This window comes from Dendropsophus ebraccatus, chromosome 4 (genome assembly GCF_027789765.1).
Source record: "Dendropsophus ebraccatus isolate aDenEbr1 chromosome 4, aDenEbr1.pat, whole genome shotgun sequence".
In the NCBI taxonomy this organism is placed as follows: domain Eukaryota; kingdom Metazoa; phylum Chordata; class Amphibia; order Anura; family Hylidae; genus Dendropsophus; species Dendropsophus ebraccatus.
This window is the reverse complement of record NC_091457.1, coordinates 39,205,400-39,227,457: the sequence shown is the minus strand read 5'-3', so window position 1 is coordinate 39,227,457 and position 22,058 is coordinate 39,205,400. Positions and strand designations below refer to the sequence as shown.

The window sequence follows — 22,058 nt, the reverse complement described above, 5'->3', positions numbered from 1 at the left end:
ATGAAGTGTTGGCTTAAAGTGAATTATATAAAACTTGTGAAATGTAATATGCATCTTTCCTGCTTGTTTGTTTCCTTATGATTAACTTCTGCTAAGGGTGACAGTGCGTGCATATTGACTTTTGAATAGAGTGTGGAGTGCTGGAATGAAAGAGAATACGCAGTGTTTATTTTACTAACACCCAAAGCAATCATGCTACTGTTAACCCATTACAATTGGGTAATACATTTACGAAATATTGGAAAGTGAGATGATATTTTCCTGTAAGACAAGACATATTTCCCAGCCAGTACAATTGTTGACTACAGTTAAGGTAGTCAATACAAACATGTAATAGCCAAAAGGTTTAAAGGTTAAGTCAAAAGGTTTCACCTTTATTTATAACATTCACAAAAGGAATATTACAAATTACATAGTTACATAGTTACATAGTTAATACGGTTGAAAAAAGACACATGTCCATCAAGTTCAACCAAGGAGGGGATGGATACAGGGAAGGGGGAGGGGTGATAGGTTCTATACATATGCATTTATATTATTTTGGTCTAAGAACTTGTCTAGCCCTGTTTTGAAGCCCTCTACTGTTTTTGCTGTGACCAGATCCTGTGGTAGACTGTTCCACAGATTCACAGTTCTCATGGTAAAGAAAGCTTGTCGCCTCCGGAGGTTAAACCTTTTTTTCTCCAGGCGGAGGCAGTGCCCCCTTGTCCTTTGAGGGGGTTTTACCTGGAAGATCTTTTCCCCATATGTCTTGTAGGGGCCATTTATATATTTAAATAAATTAATCATATCTCCCCTTAAACGTCTCTTCTCCAGACTAAACAAATGTAATTCTTTTAATCTCTCCTCATAACTAAGATGCTCCATTCCCCTTATTAGTTTAGTTGCCCGTCTTTGTACCCTCTCCAGCTCTAGAACATCTTTTTTATGAATCGGATTCCAAAACTGGACAGCATACTCCAGATGAGGCCGCACCAAAGCTTTATAAAGCGGTAATATTATATCCCTGTCCCGTGATTCCATGCCTGTTTTAATGCATGACAATATCCTGCTGGCCTTAGAAGCAGCTGACTGACATTGTGTGCTGTTCTGTAGTCTATTATCTACAAGTATACCCAGATCCTTCTCCATCAGCGACTCTCCCAGAGTAACTCCCCCCAGGACATATGATGCATGCGGGTTATTAGTACCCAGGTGCATAACTTTACATTTATCCACATTGAACCTCATTTGCCAAGTTGATGCCCAAACACTCAGTGTGTCTAAGTCATCCTGTAACATCTGCACATCCTCCATAGACTGTACTGTCCTACAAAGCTTGGTGTCATCTGCAAAGGTAGAAACATTGCTGTTAATTCCATTCTCAATATCATTAATAAACAAGTTAAACAGAAGAGGGCCCAGTACTGACCCTTGGGGTACACCACTTATTACCGGGGACCATTCGGAGTAGGAATCATTGACCACCACTCTCTGGGTACGATTATTAAGCCAGTTTTCAATCCAGTTACACATTAAATTTTCCAAACCGATAGAATTTAACTTACCCATCAGACGTCCATGAGGAACTGTGTCAAACGCTTTTGCAAAATCCAGGTACACGATATCCACAGCCGCGCCGCCATCCAGGCTTCTACTTACCTCTTCATAGAAACATATCAGGTTGGTTTGACAGCTTCTGTCCTTAGTAAAGCCATGCTGGTTATCACTTATAATACTATTAGCCACTACATATTCCTGGATGTAGTCCCTTATAAGCCCCTCAAATAGTTTCCCCACAATGGACGTTAAGCTTACGGGTCTATAGTTACCTGGGGAAGTTCGAGAGCCCTTTTTGAAGATCGGCATTACATTTGCCTTACGCCAGTCCCTTGGCACAATACCAGTAAGCAAAGAATCACGGAATATTTCATACAAGGGTAGTGAAATTACAGAACTGAGTTCCCTAAGAACTCTGGGGTGCAATCCATCAGGCCCTGTCATGTCATGTTTCCAGAGTTTCCTTTTAGGGTGCGTTCACACGTTCAGGATTCGCAGCAGAGCTGCAGCAAATTTGATGGTGCAGATTTGATGCTGCAGTTACTTAGATCAAATCTGCTATGGATCCGTACCATCAAATCCACTGCAATACGGTATGTGTGAATCTACCCTTACAGGGATACTCCGGAGGGAAAAAAATGTAGAGTAAACTGGTGTAGGAAAGTTATACAGATTTGTAAATTCCGCTAATTTAAAAATCTCCTGTTTCACAGTACTTACCAGCTGCTGTATGTCTTGCAAAATGTTATGTATTCTTTCCAGTCTGACACAGTGCTCCCTGCTGCCACCTCTGTCTGTGAAAGGAACTGTTCAGAGCAGGAGAGGAACTGGACAGTTCCTGTCAGGGACAGAAGTGGCAGCAGAGAGAACCTTGTCAGACAGGAAAGAATACACCACTTCCTGCAGGACATACAGCAGCTGGTAAGTAGTGGAAGAACTGAGACTTTTTAAATAGAAGAAATTTACTAATCTAAAGTTAAATCCCTATAATTATACCCTGTAAATACTTTGGATTGAAATACTCCTTTAGTGTTAAAAAGGAAGACACTAAAATTATATCACTAGTGTGCCATTAGTAACTTTCATAATGTTCCTTTAAAAATGGCTTAAAGTGTCACTGTCACCCCCTTTTTGTATTATGACTGCTCAACACAGATGTAAAGGTTAAATTTAGCAGTTTTCATACCTTGTTTTATATCATACGTCATGATGCTTGTTCCAGTAAAAAGTGATATTGTGTCATCTGGGATTGGGATACCTGAGCGCAACTTAGCCACGCTTCCAGCACCACTTAGCCACGCCCCCTCAGCGGGCATTGGTCTGGGTGGGGCCTAGACCTTTAGCCCGGCCCTTATAATGGCTGCTGAAGGGGCGGGGCCTATATGGCGAGGACGTCAAGGAGGCGGCGGGGCTAAATGGTACTTTGGCCGCGAAGCCCCGCCCAGGTATCCCAATCCCAGATGATAAAAGATGACTTTTTACTGGAACAAGCATCATGACGTATGATATAAAATAAGGTATGAAAACTGCTAAATTTACCCTTAACACCTGTGTAGAGAAGTCATAATGCAAGAAGGGGGTGACGGTGTCACTTTAACCATTTAAGGACCGGGCTAATTTTCGTTTTTGCGTTTTCGCTTTTTCCTGCTTAAAAGGCCATAGCAGTTGCATTTTTACACCTACAGACGCACATGAGCCCTTATTTTTTGTGTCACTAATTGTACTTTGCAATGACAGGCTGAATTTTTGCATAAAATATGCTGCGAAACTAGAAAAAAATTATATGCGCAGTGAAATAATAAAAAAAAAACGCAATTCTTTTTCTTTGGGGGGGGGGGGCTTCGTTTTTATGCCGTGTGTCATGTATAACTTTTATATTAATTGATGGCTTGTAAAAAAAATAAAACCTTTTACAGAAAATAAACGTTCCTTAAAATCGCTCCATTCCCAGGCTTATAGCGCTTTTATCCTTGGGTCTATGGGGCTGTGTGAGGTGTAATTTTTTGCGCCATGATGTGTTCTTTCTATCGGTACCTTGATTGCCCATATGCGACTTTTTGATCGCTTTTTATAACAATTTTTTGATTCGACCAAAAATGCACAATTTTGCACTTTGGAATTTTTTTCGCGCTTAGGCCGTTTACCATGAGGGATCATAAATGAAATATATTAATAGTTCGGGTGATTACGCACGCAGCGATACCAAACATGTTTGTTTATTTATTTATTTTTATTTATAAAATGGGAAAAGGGGGGTGATTTGGACTTTTATCAGAGGAGGGGGTTATTTATTAATAAAAACACTTTATTTTATTTTTACTAACAGTATATAGAAGCCCCCTGGGGGACTTCTATATACACAGCACTGATCTCCCATTGAGATCAATTTTGTGTATATAATAGAGCAATGATCCATCAGATCGTTGCTCTATTATAATGGTCTGCCGCAGACCATCTGAAGAGATTGCCGAGCTGGGATCAGCATCATTCCGACGCTGAGCCCCGGCTGTCTCATTACATCGGATCTCCCCTCCGCGATCGCATCACGGGGGGGAAATCCCCCACTAGATACCAGGGAGAGGGGCCACATACACTATTCAAATGCAGCTGTCAGCTTTGACAGCTGCATTTGAATAGTTAATTAGCCGGCCGCTGCGGCTAAGACCTGTGGTCCCTGGCTGCGCATAGCAACTGGGGACCGTGGGCTGCAGAGGGAGCTCACGCCGGGAGCCCTCTCTGATCCCCCTTAACGGCCGCATGACGGGTATACCCGTCATGCGTCTTTAACCTCTTAAGGACATAGGACGTACCGGTACGTCCTATGTCCTCATTAGCACTTCAAAGCGGGGCCGCGCGGCGGCCCCGCTTTGAAGTGCCGCGATCCCGGGTGCCGCGTGTAGCCCGGGACCGCCGCTATTAGCGGGCACGGTCCGATCGCCGTGCCCGCTAATTAGCTAATCGGAGGCAGCTGTCAAAGTTGACAGCTGCCTCCGATTACCGGAGGCAACGTTTCCCTGGTGTCTAGTGGGGGAGATCGCTCCTCCGGGACCTTGTCCCGGAGGAGCGATCTCCGTTACTGATGCCGGCCGGGGACGCGTCCAAGATGGCGCCGTCCTCGGCTCGGCACTCGTTTGTTTCCGGCTGCAGCAGCCGAAAGCAAACGAGTGCCGATCTCATGGATCTCTGCAGCATATCTATGCTGCAGAGATCTCTATGAGAGATCCAAGTGTATATACTAGAAGTCCCCCAGGGGGGCTTCTAGTATATGTGTAAAAAAAAAAAAAAACGTGTTGTTAATAGTAAAAATCCCCCTCCCCTAATAAAAGTCTGAATCACCCCCCTTTTCCCAGGTTTTAAATAAAAGTAAACAAATAAATAAATAAACAAACATGTTTGGTATCGCCGCGTGCGTAATCGCCCGAACTATTAATTAATCACATTCCTGATCTCGTACGGTAAACGGCGTCAGCGCAAAAAAATCCCAAAGTGCAAAATTGCGCATTTTTGGTCGCATCAAATCCAGAAAAAATGTAATAAAAAGCGATCAAAAAGTCGTATATGCGCAATCAAGGTACCGATAGAAAGATCACATCATGGCGCAAAAAATGACACCTCGCACAGCCCCATAGACCAAAGGATAAAAGCGCTATAAGCCTGGGAATGGAGCGATTTTAAGGAATGTATATTGGTTAACAACGGTTTGAATTTTTTACAGGCCATCAGATACAATATAAGTTATACATGTTACATATCGTTTTAATCGTAACGACTTGAGGAACATGCATAACAAGTCAGTTTTACCCCAGGGCGAATGGCGTAAAAACACATTTCCCCCAAATAAAAGAAATGCGTTTTTTTTTTCAATTTCACCACACTTTGAATTTTTTTCTGGTTTCGCAGTGTACTTTATGCAAAAATTCAGCCTGTAATTGCAAAGTACAATTAGTGACGCAAGAAATAAGGGGTCATGTGGGTTTCTAGGTGGAAAAATGCAAGTGCTATGACCTTTTAAACACAAGGAGGAAAAACCGAAAACGTAAAAACGAAAATGGGCCATGTCCTTAAAGGGTTAAGGGGTTGAAGGGGTAGTCCAGTGATTTTTTTTTTTCTTTCAAATCAACTTGTTTCACAATGTTACATGGATTTTAAATTACTTCTATTTAAAAATATGTAGTCTTCCAGTACTTATCAACTGCTGTATGTCCTGCAAGAAATGGTGGATTCTTTCCAGTCTGACACAGCGCTCTCTGATGACATTTCTGTGCAAGACTGGAACTGTCAAAAGCAGCAACAAATCTCCATAAAAAACTTCTCCTTCTCTGGACAGTTCCTGTATTGGACAGGGATGGCGGCAGAGGGCACTATGTCACACTGGAAAGAATACACCACTTTCTGCAGGATATACAGCAGCTAATAAGTATGGGAAGACTTGTGATTTTTAAAGAGAAGTAAACTACAAATCTATATAACTTTCTAAAATCAGTTGATTTGCTAAAAAAAGATTTTTGCCGGATTACCCTTTAACCCTTAGAGGACAGGGCCAATTTAAATTTTAGCATTTTCGTTTTTTTCCTCCTTGTGCTTAAAAGGCCATAGTAGTTGCATTTTTCCACCTAGAGACCCACATGAGCCCTTATTTTTTGCTCCACTAATTGTACTTTGCAATGACAGGATGAATTTTTTATAAAGTACACTGCAAAAGCAGGAAAAAAATTCAATGTGTGGTGAAATTGAAAAAAAAACAACACATTTCTTTTATTTGGAGGGTTTTTGTTTTTATGCCGCTCGCCTTGGGGTAAAACTGTCTTGTTATGTGTTCCTCAAGTCATTACAATTAAAACGATATGTAACATGTAAAACTTTTATATTATGTTATGGCTTGTAAAAAATTCAAACCATTGTTAATAAATATATGTTCCTTAAAATCGCTCTATTCCCAGGCTTATAGCGCTTTTATCCTTTGGTCTATGGGGCTGTGTGAGGTGTCATTTTTTGCGCCATGATATATTCTTTTTATCGGTACCTTGATTGCGCATATGCACCTTTTTGATCGCTTTTTATTACAATTTTTCTGGATTTGATGCGACCAAAAATGCACAATTTTGCACTTTGGGATTTTTTGGCGCTTACGCCATTTACCATGCGAGATCAGGAATGTGATTAATTAATAGTTTGTGCGATTACACACGCGGCGATAACAAACATGTTTATTTATTTATTTTTATTTATAACATGGGGAAAGGGGGGTGATTCAAACTTTTATTAGAGATGGGGGGTTTATTAATAATGACACTATTTTTTTTTTACACTTATACTAGAAGACCCCCTGGGTGACTTCTAGTATAAGTACACTGATCTCTCATTGAGATCTATGCTGTATAGTTATACAGCATAGATCAATAAGATAGGCACTGGATTGCTTCCGGCTGCCGCAGCTGGGAGCAATCGTGTGCCGAGCCGGGATCAGCGCCATTACGGTGCAGACCCCGGCCTGAGACGGATGTGTGGATCGTTCCTCCGGGACAACGTCCCGGGGGGGTGGCGATCCACCCCACTAAAAACCAGGGATGGGCTTCAGTAAGTAATCGGATGCAGCTGTCACGGCTACGAGCGGCACCTGGGACCGGGGCAGTTCAGAGCGGGGCCACCGCGCGGCACCGCTCTGAACATCCCTAGGCGGCCCAGGACGGACGTAAGGGACGTAACGGATTAGCTGAGAGATGAGCACCTTTCAGCCAGGTGACTTTGCATTAGCTGTAAAGAAGGTAACTAGCTAGTGGGCAGGAAGGGGGCGGAAAGGGGGTGTTGTTTTACATAAAGAGAGGCACAGCCTCCTTGTGCGCAAGATTTATTGCACACCAACATAAACTGTGTTTAAGATCTATGCCAGCTCAGAATATGTTAACAATATTTTGAAATAATTTTTTTTTATTTTTTTCCCTAGAAGTATCTGAAAGCTTTCAATCGGACGACTCGAAGGTCTAATAATAGGCCTGTGTGTTTGATCTGTACAGATCACTTTCCAGTAATGTTCGGCAAAGTTCTCGGGCCAATTGTAGGATTTCTGTTGTCTAAAGGCCCTATTTCACGGAACGATTATCGGCCGTATTTGGCCGATGTCGGCCGTTACGGCCGGTAATAGTCCTGTGGAGTTGGAAGTAACGATCAGCCAACATCGTTCATGTCGGCTGATCGTTGCAGTTGTTTGTTTTTCAACATGTTGAAAAACAAACGACTGATAGAGCAACGATCTGCTGCCGTCCCTCCGTGGAATAGGAGCGTCGGCAGCAGACGCTGCTGTATCCTATGGGATGCCCGGACGATCAGCGATCCCCCGGGCAGCCCCCCCCCCCCGCCACTTCCCTGCACCCCCCCCCCCAGACTCACTCGCTCCTTGCCGCTGCGTAGCGCTCGTTTGCTCCAGTCAGCAGCCCGTGGAATAGGGCCTTAGGGCGAAACCTGAATTATTATTTTCTTTTGTTTATTTTTTATTTGAAAAATTGACAAAGGGAAGTGATGTAAACTTAATTTATGGTAAGCTTTTTTTATTTATTAAAAAAAACACTTTTTTTCAATAAACATTTGTAGCCCCCTAGGGGACCGTCTTTCCCTGTGTCAGCGCTCAGGACAGGGCTAGAAGGACAGGGACAAAGGACCTATGTATGGTTTCTTTTTTTTTTTTTTAACAGAAGAAAGACTAAATATCAGCATGGAGGGAGTATGGACCACACTTTAACCGTATGTATAATGTTGATTTAAACATGGATAAAAAAAAGTAATTTTGTAGACATGTGAATGGATTTTATTAAATTTTTTGATGGATAGGTTGTTAATGAACAATTTCTAAGATTAAATTTCAAAGTTTTTAAGTGATTAGGTAGTGGATTGGTTGTCTCCTGGGTAAATGGACACACACAGCAGACACTCCATCTAGAAAGATGGCTGGCACTTTGTGCTATGTTTACATAATGTCTCTTTTTATACATAATTTGCATAATACGGATGTATTTTTGTCTCAAATGACGTCTGGCCAAGAAGGTATTGTGGTAACATAGCCTTACCATCAGAATTTGACAATTGTTTAGGGGGCAATTTGTTACTTTTAATTTCCAGTAATTATCTCTAGAGCTACTAAACTTACTTTAAACTAAGGCCTTATTCACACGTCCCGTAAATTACGGATCCGTAATTACGGATCCGAGTTAGTGCACATTGATGTCCATTGTCCTATTCACACTATCAGTACCAGAAATGGATGAAAATCAATCCTGAAAAAAAAAAGGACATGTCCTAGTACGGACCCGGTGCGGACCCTGATTTATTTACGGATGCTCTCATTGACATCAATTGTCTACGGATTGTTTGCGGATTGTAACATGTTTGGCATCCGTATTTCCGTAAAAAAATATGGATAACTCATGCTCCTATTTGCACAGCAGTTTATAGAAGTGCTGGGATCTTTAGTTCTCCGGATCTCTGTTGCTGCACATCGTGTGCCGATTGTAGCAGAATCCTAGTTACAGTATGGTGTGCCGATTGTAGCAGAATCCTAGGCAGTGTTGGTGATTATATAATCAGAGAGCTGGGATCTGTAGTACTCCACAAGGTGAAGACCAGGGTGCCTGCTCTAAGATCTGGGGAGAGATAGTTGGAAAAAACACTGCCGGTGGCACCTCACCCTCTCAATGATGACACAGTTCCAGGAACGATCTTCTTGATAGTGAGCTGCACCTCCCTAACTTTTGTAACTTCTGCCATAAACTACTCCACTGTATTGCAACATTGTGTAGGAAAAGATGCAGAGATTTGCTACTTACACAGCCCTATGGCTCTCTGCTGCGATCTCCTTCTTGTCCTGTGCCGATCTCTCTCTTTCTGCCATTCATTCACTGCTCAGTAACTCTTAATTGATTCATTCATACTTTTCCTAACCACATTGTAAACACCAATTTACTATGTTAATTGGTAATGATGAGTGACAGCTGGGCTACAAACGTACAATAGCTGTCCTGTCAGTGTAGACAACTATGGCAGGGCAGCATTAACATTAAAGACTGAACCCCATAGAAAACCATTAGGACAGATAGAGTAGCCCAGCTGTCACTCATCATTACCAATTAGCATAATAAATTGGTGTTTACAATGTGGTTAGGAAAAGTATGAATGAATCAATTAAGAGTTACTGAGCAGTGAATGAATGGCAGAGAGAGAGAGATCGGCACAGGACAAGAAGGAGATCGCAGCAGAGGGCCATAGGGCTGTGTAAGTAGCAAATCTCTGCATCTTTTCCTACACAATGTTAGGACAAGGCGCTGTGGTAAGATAAGACAATAGTTTGGGAGAAAAATTAACATTACTCATCAGGTGATCGTCAGAAGTAGCAAATAGCAATGATGACCTGAATATGTCTAGATCTGTTCCCACACACACCTTAATTTTTCTCCCAAACTATTGTCTTATCTTACCACAGAGCCTTGTCCTAACATTGTGTAGGAAAAGATGCAGAGATTTGCTACTTACACAGCCCTATGGCCCTCTGCTGCGATCTCCTTCTTGTCCTGTGCCGATCTCTCTCTTTCTGCCATTCATTCACTGCTCAGTAACTCTTAATTGATTCATTCATACTTTTCCTAACCACATTGTAAACACCAATTTATTATGCTAATTGGTAATGATGAGTGACAGCTAGGCTACTCTATCTGTCCTAATGGTTTTCTATGGGGTTCAGTCTTTAATGTTAATGCTGCCCTGCCATAGTTGTCTACACTGACAGGACAGCTATTGTACGTTTGTAGCCCAGCTGTCACTCATCATTACCAATTAGCATAGTAAATTGGTGTTTACAATGATCGCATCAGAGAGCCATAGGGCTGTGTAAGTAGCAAATCTCTGCATCTTTTCCTACACACGCTGTAGCTCTCTGTGCTGTGATATCGGCGATTTCCACAGGGATTCACTAAGCAGCATGCATATTAGATACCTCTCACCCTTCTGAAGTCTGGTCCAGCAACGGATGGAATACGGATGGAATACGGATGTCCAATCCGCAATTTCTCACGGGTTGTTTCAGGACCAGAAAAAAATACTGAACGTGTGCATAGGGCCTATATCTACTTCTGATCCTTAGACATTGCAAACTATGGCTATGTTCACACAACATATGTTTTGTATAAATCATGGTCATTGTTGCAATTTGCAACAACGGCCGTGATTTATACAAAACATACGTTGTATTAAAATGAACACATAGGAGGGGGATTTACGAAGAACGGCGTACAAGTATAAAATAGGCCCCGCCCCCTTTCCCCCGCCGGCCGGGTCACAGAATGCCCGGTGTTATACATAGTGTGAACCCGGCCTAAAGCTACTAATCTAAGTTATCTTGGAACTAGTGTTGATTTCAGAAGCAAGGTGCATGGCTATATTACTGTCAGGCTTAAAAAGAGACATGCGCCTAATAAAGGGGTTATCCAGGATTAGAAAAAACACAGCTACATCCTTGAAAAAACAGTGCCACCCTTATTCTAGGTTGGGTTTGGTATTACAACTCAGTCCTAGTCACTTTAACAAAACTGAACTGAAAAACCCCACCCAAACTGAGGATGGGAGAGGTGCTGTTTCCAAAGGATATAACCGTATTAAGTCATCCTACAACTTTTGCTCCATATACTACATATAACCTGTATAGATTTGTATAAACCAGTTGTACTGCCCTATCGGCGGCCCTGTTCATAGCTACAGAGAGTTTTACTTTTGCAATGGCTGAAGAACAAGAGGTTGGAGAACTATTCTAGATTACTGAATAGAAAACCTGGTATTGTCTAGTCTCAACTAGATTTTCCCTGTACAAGAAATCGATAAGTGATGCCCTGCAGGTGCACTTGGAAAAAAACATATACATCACTCTTGCATATAAGTACATATTTGCAATCCATCATTTGCATAATAGAAAAAATGTTTCCTGTTCAATAGTTACTTTTTTTATGCTCTGGCTGTGCTGTGCTGAGTGAATGCTCTGTATACGGCTGTTGTGGATATTTGCTCGGAGAAATGTACAATGTGAGGAGAGAAAAGCAAAGGTTGAGAGAAGATAAAGACAGCTGACCACTTCTACAGTATATATACAGTATAGTGACCTTTGGTATCTGGCATCAGGAAATCAGCAAGGGCTAAACCAATGTGACATTAAAGGAACCTGATATCATGTTCATGTTGCATAAGATGGGGAGCCATGTTGGGACCAATAATGAGATGGGGAGCCATGTTGGGGACCAGTAATGGGATGGGGAGCCATGTTGGGATCAGAAACCAGATACTATTCTATGGTATAGGTGATGAGCTATACTGTCAACTAAAAATTAAATGGGCAGCAATGCTGGGGATAGGAAGTAAAGGATGTGCCATGTTGGGGGGGGGGGGGGGTGAGGGTAATTTAACACATAATAAAAATATGATTTTTTTTTTAGTCTTTCATCATTGTTTTTGTGCTTTACAAGTGTACATTAGACATTTTACCCTGCATTGTGTATGCATTTTTCTTTTCCCATAAAAGATCCCTTTTTTGTGCATACAGTGTTTGGTGATCGAAAGGGTAACTCTGGAGATTTACATATTTTTTTTGCTAATACATTACTTTAAATTATATTATATTATGTTATGCTATATTAAAGTCTGCTGCCACCACTGTTTGTATTCTGTCAACTGTGCTGAAGTGTTGTAATGTGATGACATCTAGTGTTCACTTTTACAAAAGTAATCACATCATTCAGCAAAAAGAACACCTATTTCTACAGCTGAAAAAGTGCCTGAAAATTGTGGAACCTAAAGGGCTTGCCTTAGGTCAGACATGGAGAACCTTGATACTCCAACTGTTGCGAAACTACAATTCCCATCATACCTGGGCAGCCAAAGCTATATCTTTGGTTGTTCAGGCATGATGGGAATTGTAGTTTTGCTCATCTCTAGAATTCAAGTGTAGATAGATGGGCAAAAACTGAGAACTTTTCAATTAAAACAGGACTTTATTATAATTTGATGTCAGGTTCAGTGCTGTGCTATAGTAAAGATATAAAACACATTTAATCAAAAGACAGAAAATATGATGAATAACTATATTTGAGGTATGACTAATAAATGCATGAAGTCATCAAGTTGATTTCTCTTATTCCACCTTGTAAGGGAGTAGCATCAGTGTTAGCTAGTACATTACAGGAAAAGCAATACGAAACAACATAAAAAGATACAGGAGAATTATAACTCTGTCACAGAAGAGGATGATTTTATAGAGAAATTTCAAGGTATTTCATAGCAAATATAAATTAATTCAATGATAGTATTGTGAACAGTATATCACTTGCTTTATGGGATGAAATAACAAACATCATTTTTTTATTATACCATTTAAAACAAAAGGCGGTTTGTACGAATACATTTGTATTAAGTGGAATTTAGTGCTGCAGTTAAAATACATACACCTCAGTCACAATTCATAGCCATCATCCTCAAATCAATGCGTTAAAGGACAAGTGCCATGAAAAACTTTTTCCCAGTAATTGAAGCACATTACAAAGTTATATAACTGTGTAATATGCTTCAATCACCTATCTGCCTCCCTTCCCTATCTTTTATCCCCTCCACCCCACACCAGGAAGTGTCCTAACTCACACAGGCCTGATTACTGTCGTCACCGTCACCAGGCAGCTCCTTCTTGTGAGGATGAGTCATCAGCAGGAGGGCTGGTCTAGGTCTTGTTACAGCAGCCCCCCCTCCCCAGTCCAAGTGATGGCTTGCAGTTGTTCAGCCAGTGGGAGCTGAGCAAGCTGAGTCACCTGACAAGGCAGGGGAGGGGGGGCTGCTGTAACAGGAGAAGGAGCTGAGAGAAGAGCTTGGTGACGGTGACGACATTAATTAGGTCTGTGTGAGTCAGGACGCTTCCTGGTGGGGGGTGGAGGGGGGAATAGACAGGGAAGGGAGGCAGATAGGTGATTGAAGCACATTACAGAGTTATATAACTTTGTAATGTGCTTCAATTACTGTAAAAAAGTTTTTCATGGCACTTGTCCTTTAACTCTAGCAAGAATGCAGAATTTGATACAGATTTATCTAAAGTTGCTTTTGCAAAGCACACAGTACACCAGAAAGAAGTTGCTGCCAGGAATTGACTTCAAGAATATTTTGTATGCAAAATAAGTAATATGTAGGTGTCTACGTAACATAATTTTCTGGGCCCCCTTTTTCATTGAGAATTGATAAATAAAAGGAACAAATAAGAGGGGAAACAGAGTTAATCAGAGTGAAGAACAGCAGGGATCCAAACAGTGTCAAGAATGGTCAAGTGGATCAGGATTGGTGTGGTAGTAGTACACTAAGAGGAGTATTCCAGTATAAAAATAATTATAGATCCTTTACAAGGGTACGCTGACACATACTTAAAGCAGTACATTGGGCAAAATAAAAACAAAAAAAAAAAAAACAGGGAGGGCAGGGGGTGGTGAGAGAATAACAATCAGGTTATACTTACTGGTGCCCCTGCAGCCATATCGCCACTCCCCAGTTTCAATATTGACACAACACCATAGGAACTACCTGCTTAGCCAATCAGTGGCTGCAGAGGTGTTCCACTTCAGTTACCAATCTGCTGAGTGGGAATTTCTGAGCGGAACCTGGAGATCCAGGAGACCAGCATGTGACTGTGAGTGGTGGCACTACCTACTTGATTTTTTTTTTACGTTTGGGTTGGCTACCCCTTTTATCCTCTATGAATTTTATGCTACTGATTTAATCAAATAAATATCTGAAACCCACAGCATCAAACCCGCAGCAAAGAAATCTGTACATTTCTGTCAACGTACTTTTACAAATTTTTGTATGTGCTACTGTAAGTTGTGTGAAATTTTTATCTAAAAAATTAGATCCTTAGTTGCCTTGGTTTCCCACAGCTCCCACTCCAGCGTCATTTTGTTCTCTGCTCTTTCCTTCTCACGGGATGAAAAGTCAGAGCATGATCTGCCCGCTTCGAAAGTAGCCACAGTGGTGTCTTATCTCGGCCAACAACACCGTGTCTTGAAGGAGGGAGAAGCAAAACAGCGGGGGATAAGAAGGATATGTGGAATAAGAGCTACAAGGGACTAAGGTAAATAAGTTTCACTTTTTTATTTTACACATGCCTCAGAAACAAATAAAAATTAATGCTATACCAGAATATTACTTTATTTCATTCATTTAATAGACCTGTATTTAAAAACAGCTATCAAGAGTATGCCAATCTTGTCTTCCCTAACACATCATAAACCTATTGAAAGAGTTGGTGCTTTGTGAACCCTGCTCGCTCATTCAATGTGGAATGATCAATGTATGATCAATGTAGAGATGGTCATGCTTCCAAGTCTCTCTTTTGAAGTGTAAGAAAGATAAAGCAAATCTGTCACCCCCTGAATGCATACAGAACCAATTATATCATACCTGTGTCTGTATATTCATAAAAATGTGTTTATAGCAGCCAAGATAGTGTCAAGAAGGCGGGGCCCAGGGTTCCCAGTGAAGATTTTGAATCTAGGAACTAACTTGTCAGCCTCCCCATGTCTGTGACAAGAGAATATCAGAAGCTCAGCATTGTGGATACAAAACCATCACCTGTGGATTCAAGGCCTTTACTGCACCTGCATAGACATTAGATGACACGGCTTATGTACAAGCTTTCTTCAGTGCTTGGTGATGGTAGCTGAGCCCTGCATGTTGCTCATTATGCATTTACCCAATAGAGATTGTTCCAAAATCTCGAAATGCATTATGTTGTGCAAATAAATGTGTGAACTAAACCCTATCCGTGAGCAGCACCATTCTTGAAGATACACTTTTCTATCAGAGACTGTGCATGTGCAAGAGGGCAGGCATTTAGCTCAGTGACCTCTTGACACTATCTCAGCCGCAATAAACATGTTTTTTTTTTTATGTATATAAAAGCACAGCTTCAAACGTACCGAATTATTGTCTTTATTAATATCTGTCCAGCAGTGTCGCCAGCTCAGGATGCATTCAGGCGGCTGACGAATTCACCTTAAAGCGAATGTACCAGCAGTACATTTGCTTTAGGATTTTCACATGGATAGATGGTCGCCAGTCTTTTTTTTTAACCGTGCCTGGCTGCCTCTTACGTCGCCGGGGATGAAGCACTGGAGCTGCGCCATAGAGGGGATGGGGTTTCCTTGCACTGGGGGCTTCCCTGCGCCAACGCCATTCTATCTATGTGAAAATCTTAAAGCAAATGTACTGCTAGTACATTCGCTTTAAGAAGGTGTATGTAAGCTGTAAGCAAGTGGCAATACCTCTCCCTTGATGCTAAAGCAACAAATGGCTGCTAGCGGTCAGTTTCTAGATATTCCATAGATACTTAAATATCTTTGCTATTTGCACATTCCATATTAAGAAGATGACATTATCCACAACCACTATGTAAATCTACTAGGATTCAGTTACTTTATTAGCTAAACATAAAGCACAGCGACATTGTAGGCTATACATAAGTCAGCAATAATTTCATGTGAATGCTGTCTGATAATTAGAAAGAACTTGGTTGAGGAATTGGTCTTAGTCTTCAGTTTTGCTTATGACAGGTTATGGCCACACAGGAGCATTCCTCTATATGCTCATAAGTATAAGGCAATGTACTTCCATCAGGGCAGGTGAGCTGAACTGTTCTGTTGCTTCTTTCTGTGTCCATGCAACAGGAACACTCTCGTATTATTTTCTCAGAAGTATGGAAAAACCTGGAGGGAAGAAAACATATATAGAATTATACAACATAGGATTATACACAGTATAAAACTATTAATAAATTATATTATGAAAAGGGTTAAACTAAATACTTTAGCAAATGTATTTAGCCTTGTCTCCTTCTCCTGATATGCCCACTTTTTCTGCTCTTGTTGACAGCTCATTGTCTAGGTTACTGAAAGCCACTCTGCTTTAAAAGGAATGGTCAGGCTAAGGCTATGTTCACACAACGTTGCTTTTCATTAAAGAACGAATGCGGATTGCAATGCAATCAGCGTCCATTCTTTACTGCAGGGGTGGCATAGCATTGAAGTGCATTGTGTTCACGCATTGTTATTTTAACACCCGTTCTTTAGAAAATCTTTGGCATGTCTGCCCCTGTGTGAACTATTGATATGGTATGGGGAGTGGGCACCCAAGTTTTGTTAACAGCCCAGAGCTAATGATACAGTGAATCCACCAATGAATCTAGGACATGTTTCCTGGATTCCTGGGAGGTCCCTGAAGCACAATTCTGTGTTACCTGCAGCAGCACTCTCTATGTGTGCCACTTGTATGACTGCACCTCCTCCTCAGATCTCTGTCTTTGTAGAACTACAGTCGTCTTCCTACAGCCATATGCCTTAACTTTAATAATGAGGTGATGGTACAGCACACATGACGTGTCGTCTTCGGTCCCCTGGCCATGTCGAGCTTGTGGGCCATAGCTGCACTCGTTGGTATAGGCTGAGGAAGTTGTTCACTAGAACAGATAAAAGGTGTACCCACCACTATCCTTTTTAGTGCATCACCTCCTTAGTCCCTATAGTGTAGTGTTGGTGCACTAAAAGAATAGGGGTTCAGGGGTGTTAAGCTGTGTGGTTATTGTGTAAGGACAGAAAGTCTGGGAGATGAATTTTAGTTGGTGTATGGGGTATGTTAGCATGATGGTCTAAATTTACATGGATATGAATTTATTCAGATGTCTGGAGTATGAATTTTTGTAGGGAGCTTTGGTCATTATTTAGTGATCTGAAATAGGAGAATTACTTGGAACAGAGAAGTTGTTTTAGGGTCCCAGAGCAGGGGTGCCACTACATCCTAGCATCACCTAGGTATTTCTGCTATGTGTTACACTATGGGCTGAAGGCTGCATTTTATTACTTCACATAAGGTATGCAACATCATAAGGACAGGGGGGTTGACAGAAAAGCACCAGTACGCCTATCACACATCCCCTGCCACAAACCTGTGAACCAGCAATGGAAGGTCTCGGGTCCACAACCCAAAGGGGTTAACTACCTATAAACACACTTAATCCTGTTCTTTCTAATGCTTTCCCACCAATGGGAGTTTAGTCCCAGCCTCTGTATGAACAACACAGGCCTAATATCATCTTCATGAATGACAATGCTGAAGCTCATCGAGGTCACATCATTTGGGAATGGCTGCTGCAGACTGGGGACCTTAAATGGGGTCCAGACATCATTAATTTCCTTACCGCCCCCTCCTAAAATTGGAAGAATATTATTTCTTTTTACGTTTCACCTCCCAAATAAATATGTGGTAAATAAATATATGAAAAAATAAAAAATGTCATAAAACAAAAAAAAAACAAAAAAACAAAAACAGAAAACAACTTTATTATGGAATAAAGAACATTACAATTCTATGAAGACAAAATGGAAAATGAAACTTGAAACAAATATTGACTGCATCTTTAATGGTTAATAGATTTAAATGAAATGTTATACAAATGTAATGGTAAGCATGGTAATCGCATGGTGACTTACATGGAAGATGTAGGACATAAGCCATCGCAATGATTCATAGACACAGGGCTCAATGTTCTACATTCCCCTTTTGTTATATTTGTGGGCTGATTTATGAGCAGGCAGCCGGCTGGAATGGTAGAAACAAAACATTACAAAAGCAATTCAACATACAGTACTGCAGTGTAATGTGTTTCCTGGTGATCCTAAGGGGGTACTCCTGGCATTCAATTTTTTTCACTGGGATTGTAGAGAAAATGATGCAACAATTATGACAGGGATCTATGTGAAGTCAATTAGAACATTGATTAAATCATCGTTAAATGAGTCATTGTGATCAAGTTAACACATCTGTACCATGCTCCCCCAGAGATCAGGCCTTTGGGTTCCCAGCTGAAGACTCTGGTGGCTACTTCCAAGATGGACTCATCTAAGCAGAGCCAACCTGCTCAACCAATCACTGACTGAGGTAAGATAGCAACACGGCTAGTAAATGGCTGAGTGGGCTGTCACTGCCAAGCACAGTCTATCTCCAAAGTCACGGCCAGAGAGTTTAGCAGAAGACTCGAAGACATGACAGGAGTTCCCCTTGATGGGTAAGAATACTGCAACCAAGCATACGTGGAGGAGCTCAAAGCCCCCACAGCCTCATCCCTGCCCCGCAGGAAACAAAAAAACAAACAAATCATCAACTCATCTGGTACCCGTTCCCAGTAGCAGGTGACAGGTGAGTTGATGGTTTCTTTTTTCTTCAATGGGGGCCCTGGTCAGAGGGGATGCTGCACTCTGCCAGCAGGAGTCGGGCGGTGTGGGGGTCATCTCTAATAGAGAGACTACACTGCAGGATCTCCTGGACCCCAGCACCACCACCCACTGCATGGTTTAACCCCTGCCTGACTGCAGTAGAGCTCGCCAGCTGCAGCTAGTCACCTACTTCTAAATTATAGTCTGTATAGACTATAATTTAAAAGTGGGTAACTGGCTGCAGCTGGTAAGCCCTGCTGTGGTCAGGCAGAGGTTAACATTTTCTGGCATGTGACTTTTAAACCCGTGAAAATTAGAGTAAATTTCTGAAGTATCACTTTTAGCTTTAGGCTATGTTCACAAACATAATTTATTCTCAGTATTTTGCAAGGAAAACCAGGAGTGGATTGAAAACACACTGTTGAAATTTAGTGGATGGCCGCCATTTAATGATAAATAATTGCTGTTATTTTAAAACAATGGCTGTTGTTTTGAAATAACAGACATTTTTTGCAGTTAAATTATGGCTATCCACTAAATTTCAACAGTGTGTGAACATAGGGGGAGATTTATCAAACATGGTGTAAAGTGAAACCATTTTTAAGAATGGAAACAGGACCAATGAAAGACAGGCCCAATTCTCAGCCAAGTTGACTACAATTTGTTGATTTGTTGATTAATTAAAAAAAAAAAAAAACTCACGTTCTTTTGTCACATAATCACCTAGAAACAAATTACAAATTATTAGACAGGTTTGTTATATCATTAAATAAAAATAAAAAAAAAATACATAAATGATTGGTGTACACATTGTTGACAAGATCACTTGCCTATTGCAAAATAATAAAAATACATTGTGCACACTTTGACATAATACATGGACACAATAGTTAATCTGTATGTTCAAATTATGAAATGATAATTAGATATCATATATGCAAAAAAAAAAAAAGAAGTAGCTTTTTTAGTATGCTTATATTTTGCTGGGGACACAGTTAAAGGGGTATTGCAGCGCAAAAAAATTATTCACAGAATAACACACATTAAAAAGTTATACAACTTTGTAATGTATGTTATGTCTGTGAATCACCCCCTTCCCCGTGTCCCACCACCCCCACCCGTGTACCCGGAAGTGTTGGTGCGTTATACATTACCTGATCCGTGTCGAGGGCCGTCCGCCATTTTGTGCCCAACGCCATCTTCGGACGGACGGCCGAGTCGCTGCCGCCCGTCCCCCCTCCGCCGCGTCACAACTGGGCTCAGCCGCGATTGGCTGAGCACAGTTATGCTCAGCCAGTTGCGGCTGAGCATCGGATGACGCTGCAAAGGGCGGCCGGCCGAAGAAGACGTCACTGAATGAAGATCAGAGACTGGTGTCGGCACGTGACAGGTGAGTATAGCGCACCACACTTCCGGGTACACGGGTGGGGGTGGTGGGACACGGGGAAGGGGGCCATTCACAGACATAACATTTGTATAACTTTGTAATGTGTGTTATTCTGTGAATAATTCTTTACCGCCGCACTACCCCTTTAAATAAAAATTCTCACATACCCTGTCCCCTGCAGTTTGCCCTTGGTTGCTGCTTGACGCTACTTCCAAGAGACAAGATGTGTCTGCTCAGTCACTTACTGCCTGAGGTAAGATAGAGCCAGAGAAGACCCATTTTGGAAGTAGCAACAAGCTGTGATGAGCAGGGAACCAGAAGGCACTGGAATTGGAGCTGCAGGGACTGGGGTAGGGGAGTATAGTATATAATAATAATGATAATAATAATAATAATAATAATAATAATAATAATAATAATTATTATTATTATTATTATTATTATTATTATTGTTATTATTAATAATATTATTATTTGTATAACAGATTCCGCAGCGCTCTACCAGATTCCGCCTTAAGCAACATATAATAAAGGTAGGTATGAGGTAGGTGTTTTTAATAACATAAGGACAAGGGAGACACAACGAGGTTACTGTAGTTAGGGGAAAGATAAAAAGCAATATGAGAAATGTTACTTTACTGAAAAAGGCAAAAAACTACAAACAATGGCGCTGGATAGTGCGGTATCCTCTTTGACCATAAGATCAAATGTAAAAGAGAACAAGAATCACTAACCTTGCAGAATTGTGCTATAGTATAGGTACAACCAGGCCCGGGCTGGCACTAAAAAGCAGCCCTGGCACACAAACCCCACCAGCCCACAGAACCAGTGAGATGTGAAATGCTGATCTGGTCCTTTCCTGTATCTGTATCTGTGACAAATCCTTTCTGAATAACATTTTTAGTTGAACTAAAACTCACACCCTACATTTATACAGCTCTCAGGGTATGCTGGGAGTTGTAGTTTCTGAGAGGAAAAGCCTGGTAGCTGCAATCTGTGGGTGACAACCATCAGCCCTGAAGGTCCAGCAATACATCTGTCAGTTATCAAAGGATTGTACTACTGTACTACAACTCCCAGCATATCCTGAGGGCTGCAGACTGTCAGTACATGTTGGGAGTTGTAGTGCCTGCAGCTGTTGTAGTTGGGTCCTATACACTGGATGCTTTGTGGCATATAAGAATACATAGATCTGTGGGGGCTCAGTGCACGTAAGTGACCCCAAAACAGCACTAGTAGGGGATAGAACAAAAACATCTCCCCCTATCCCCTATTAGTGATGTTTTGGGGTCACTTCCGTACACTGAGCCCCCACAGATTGATGTATTCTGATCTCCCAAAGAGCATCCAGTGTATAATGCACCTAAGACCCAACTACAACAGCTGCAGGCACTACAACTCCCAGCATTTACTGACAGTCTGAAGCCCTCAGCATATGCTGGGAGTTGTAGTGCCTGCAGGTGTTGTAGTTGGGTCCTAGTTTAAAACTTTGCGCTAGTGTACTGTAGTGACCACGGGGCTGTGTCAATACACTACCGCAAACAATACACTGACCCATTTAGACCCCAATGGTACACAGGCTCTGCACACTACAGAAGTGATTACAGTGCAGTTACTAATGACTCGTGACGTCTTCTCCGATTGCTGTCGCTCACTCTTTGCTTTCTTCTCCATCTGGCGCAGCTATCATGAAGACTTCTCTAACCACAACTCATCTGCAGAGGGGCAGCTGGGGGTGACTGGGGAAGGGAGGCAGCTGGGGGTGGCAGGGGGAGCAGCGGGGGTGACTGGGACAGGGGGAGCAGCTGGGGTGACAGGGGCTGGGGGTGACAGGGGGAGGGGGAGCAGCTGGGGGTGACCGGGGG

General features: G+C 41.7%; 1 protein-coding gene across 1 annotated transcript in view; it reads right to left on the bottom strand.

The window, feature by feature from the left end:
- Positions 1 to 16,013: 16,013 nt before the first annotated feature.
- The window catches only part of LOC138789257 (mucin-5B-like), a 109,199-nt gene continuing 103,154 nt past the window's right edge, over positions 16,014 to 22,058 (bottom strand). The window contains exons 30-32 of the mRNA XM_069967857.1: positions 19,509 to 19,529; positions 18,084 to 18,192; positions 16,014 to 16,304 (exon numbers count right to left, since the gene is read on the bottom strand). Coding sequence (XP_069823958.1) covers positions 16,133 to 16,304; positions 18,084 to 18,192; positions 19,509 to 19,529 — 302 coding nt within the window. The 3' untranslated portion in view covers positions 16,014 to 16,132. The remainder of the gene's footprint in view (positions 16,305 to 18,083; positions 18,193 to 19,508; positions 19,530 to 22,058) is intronic.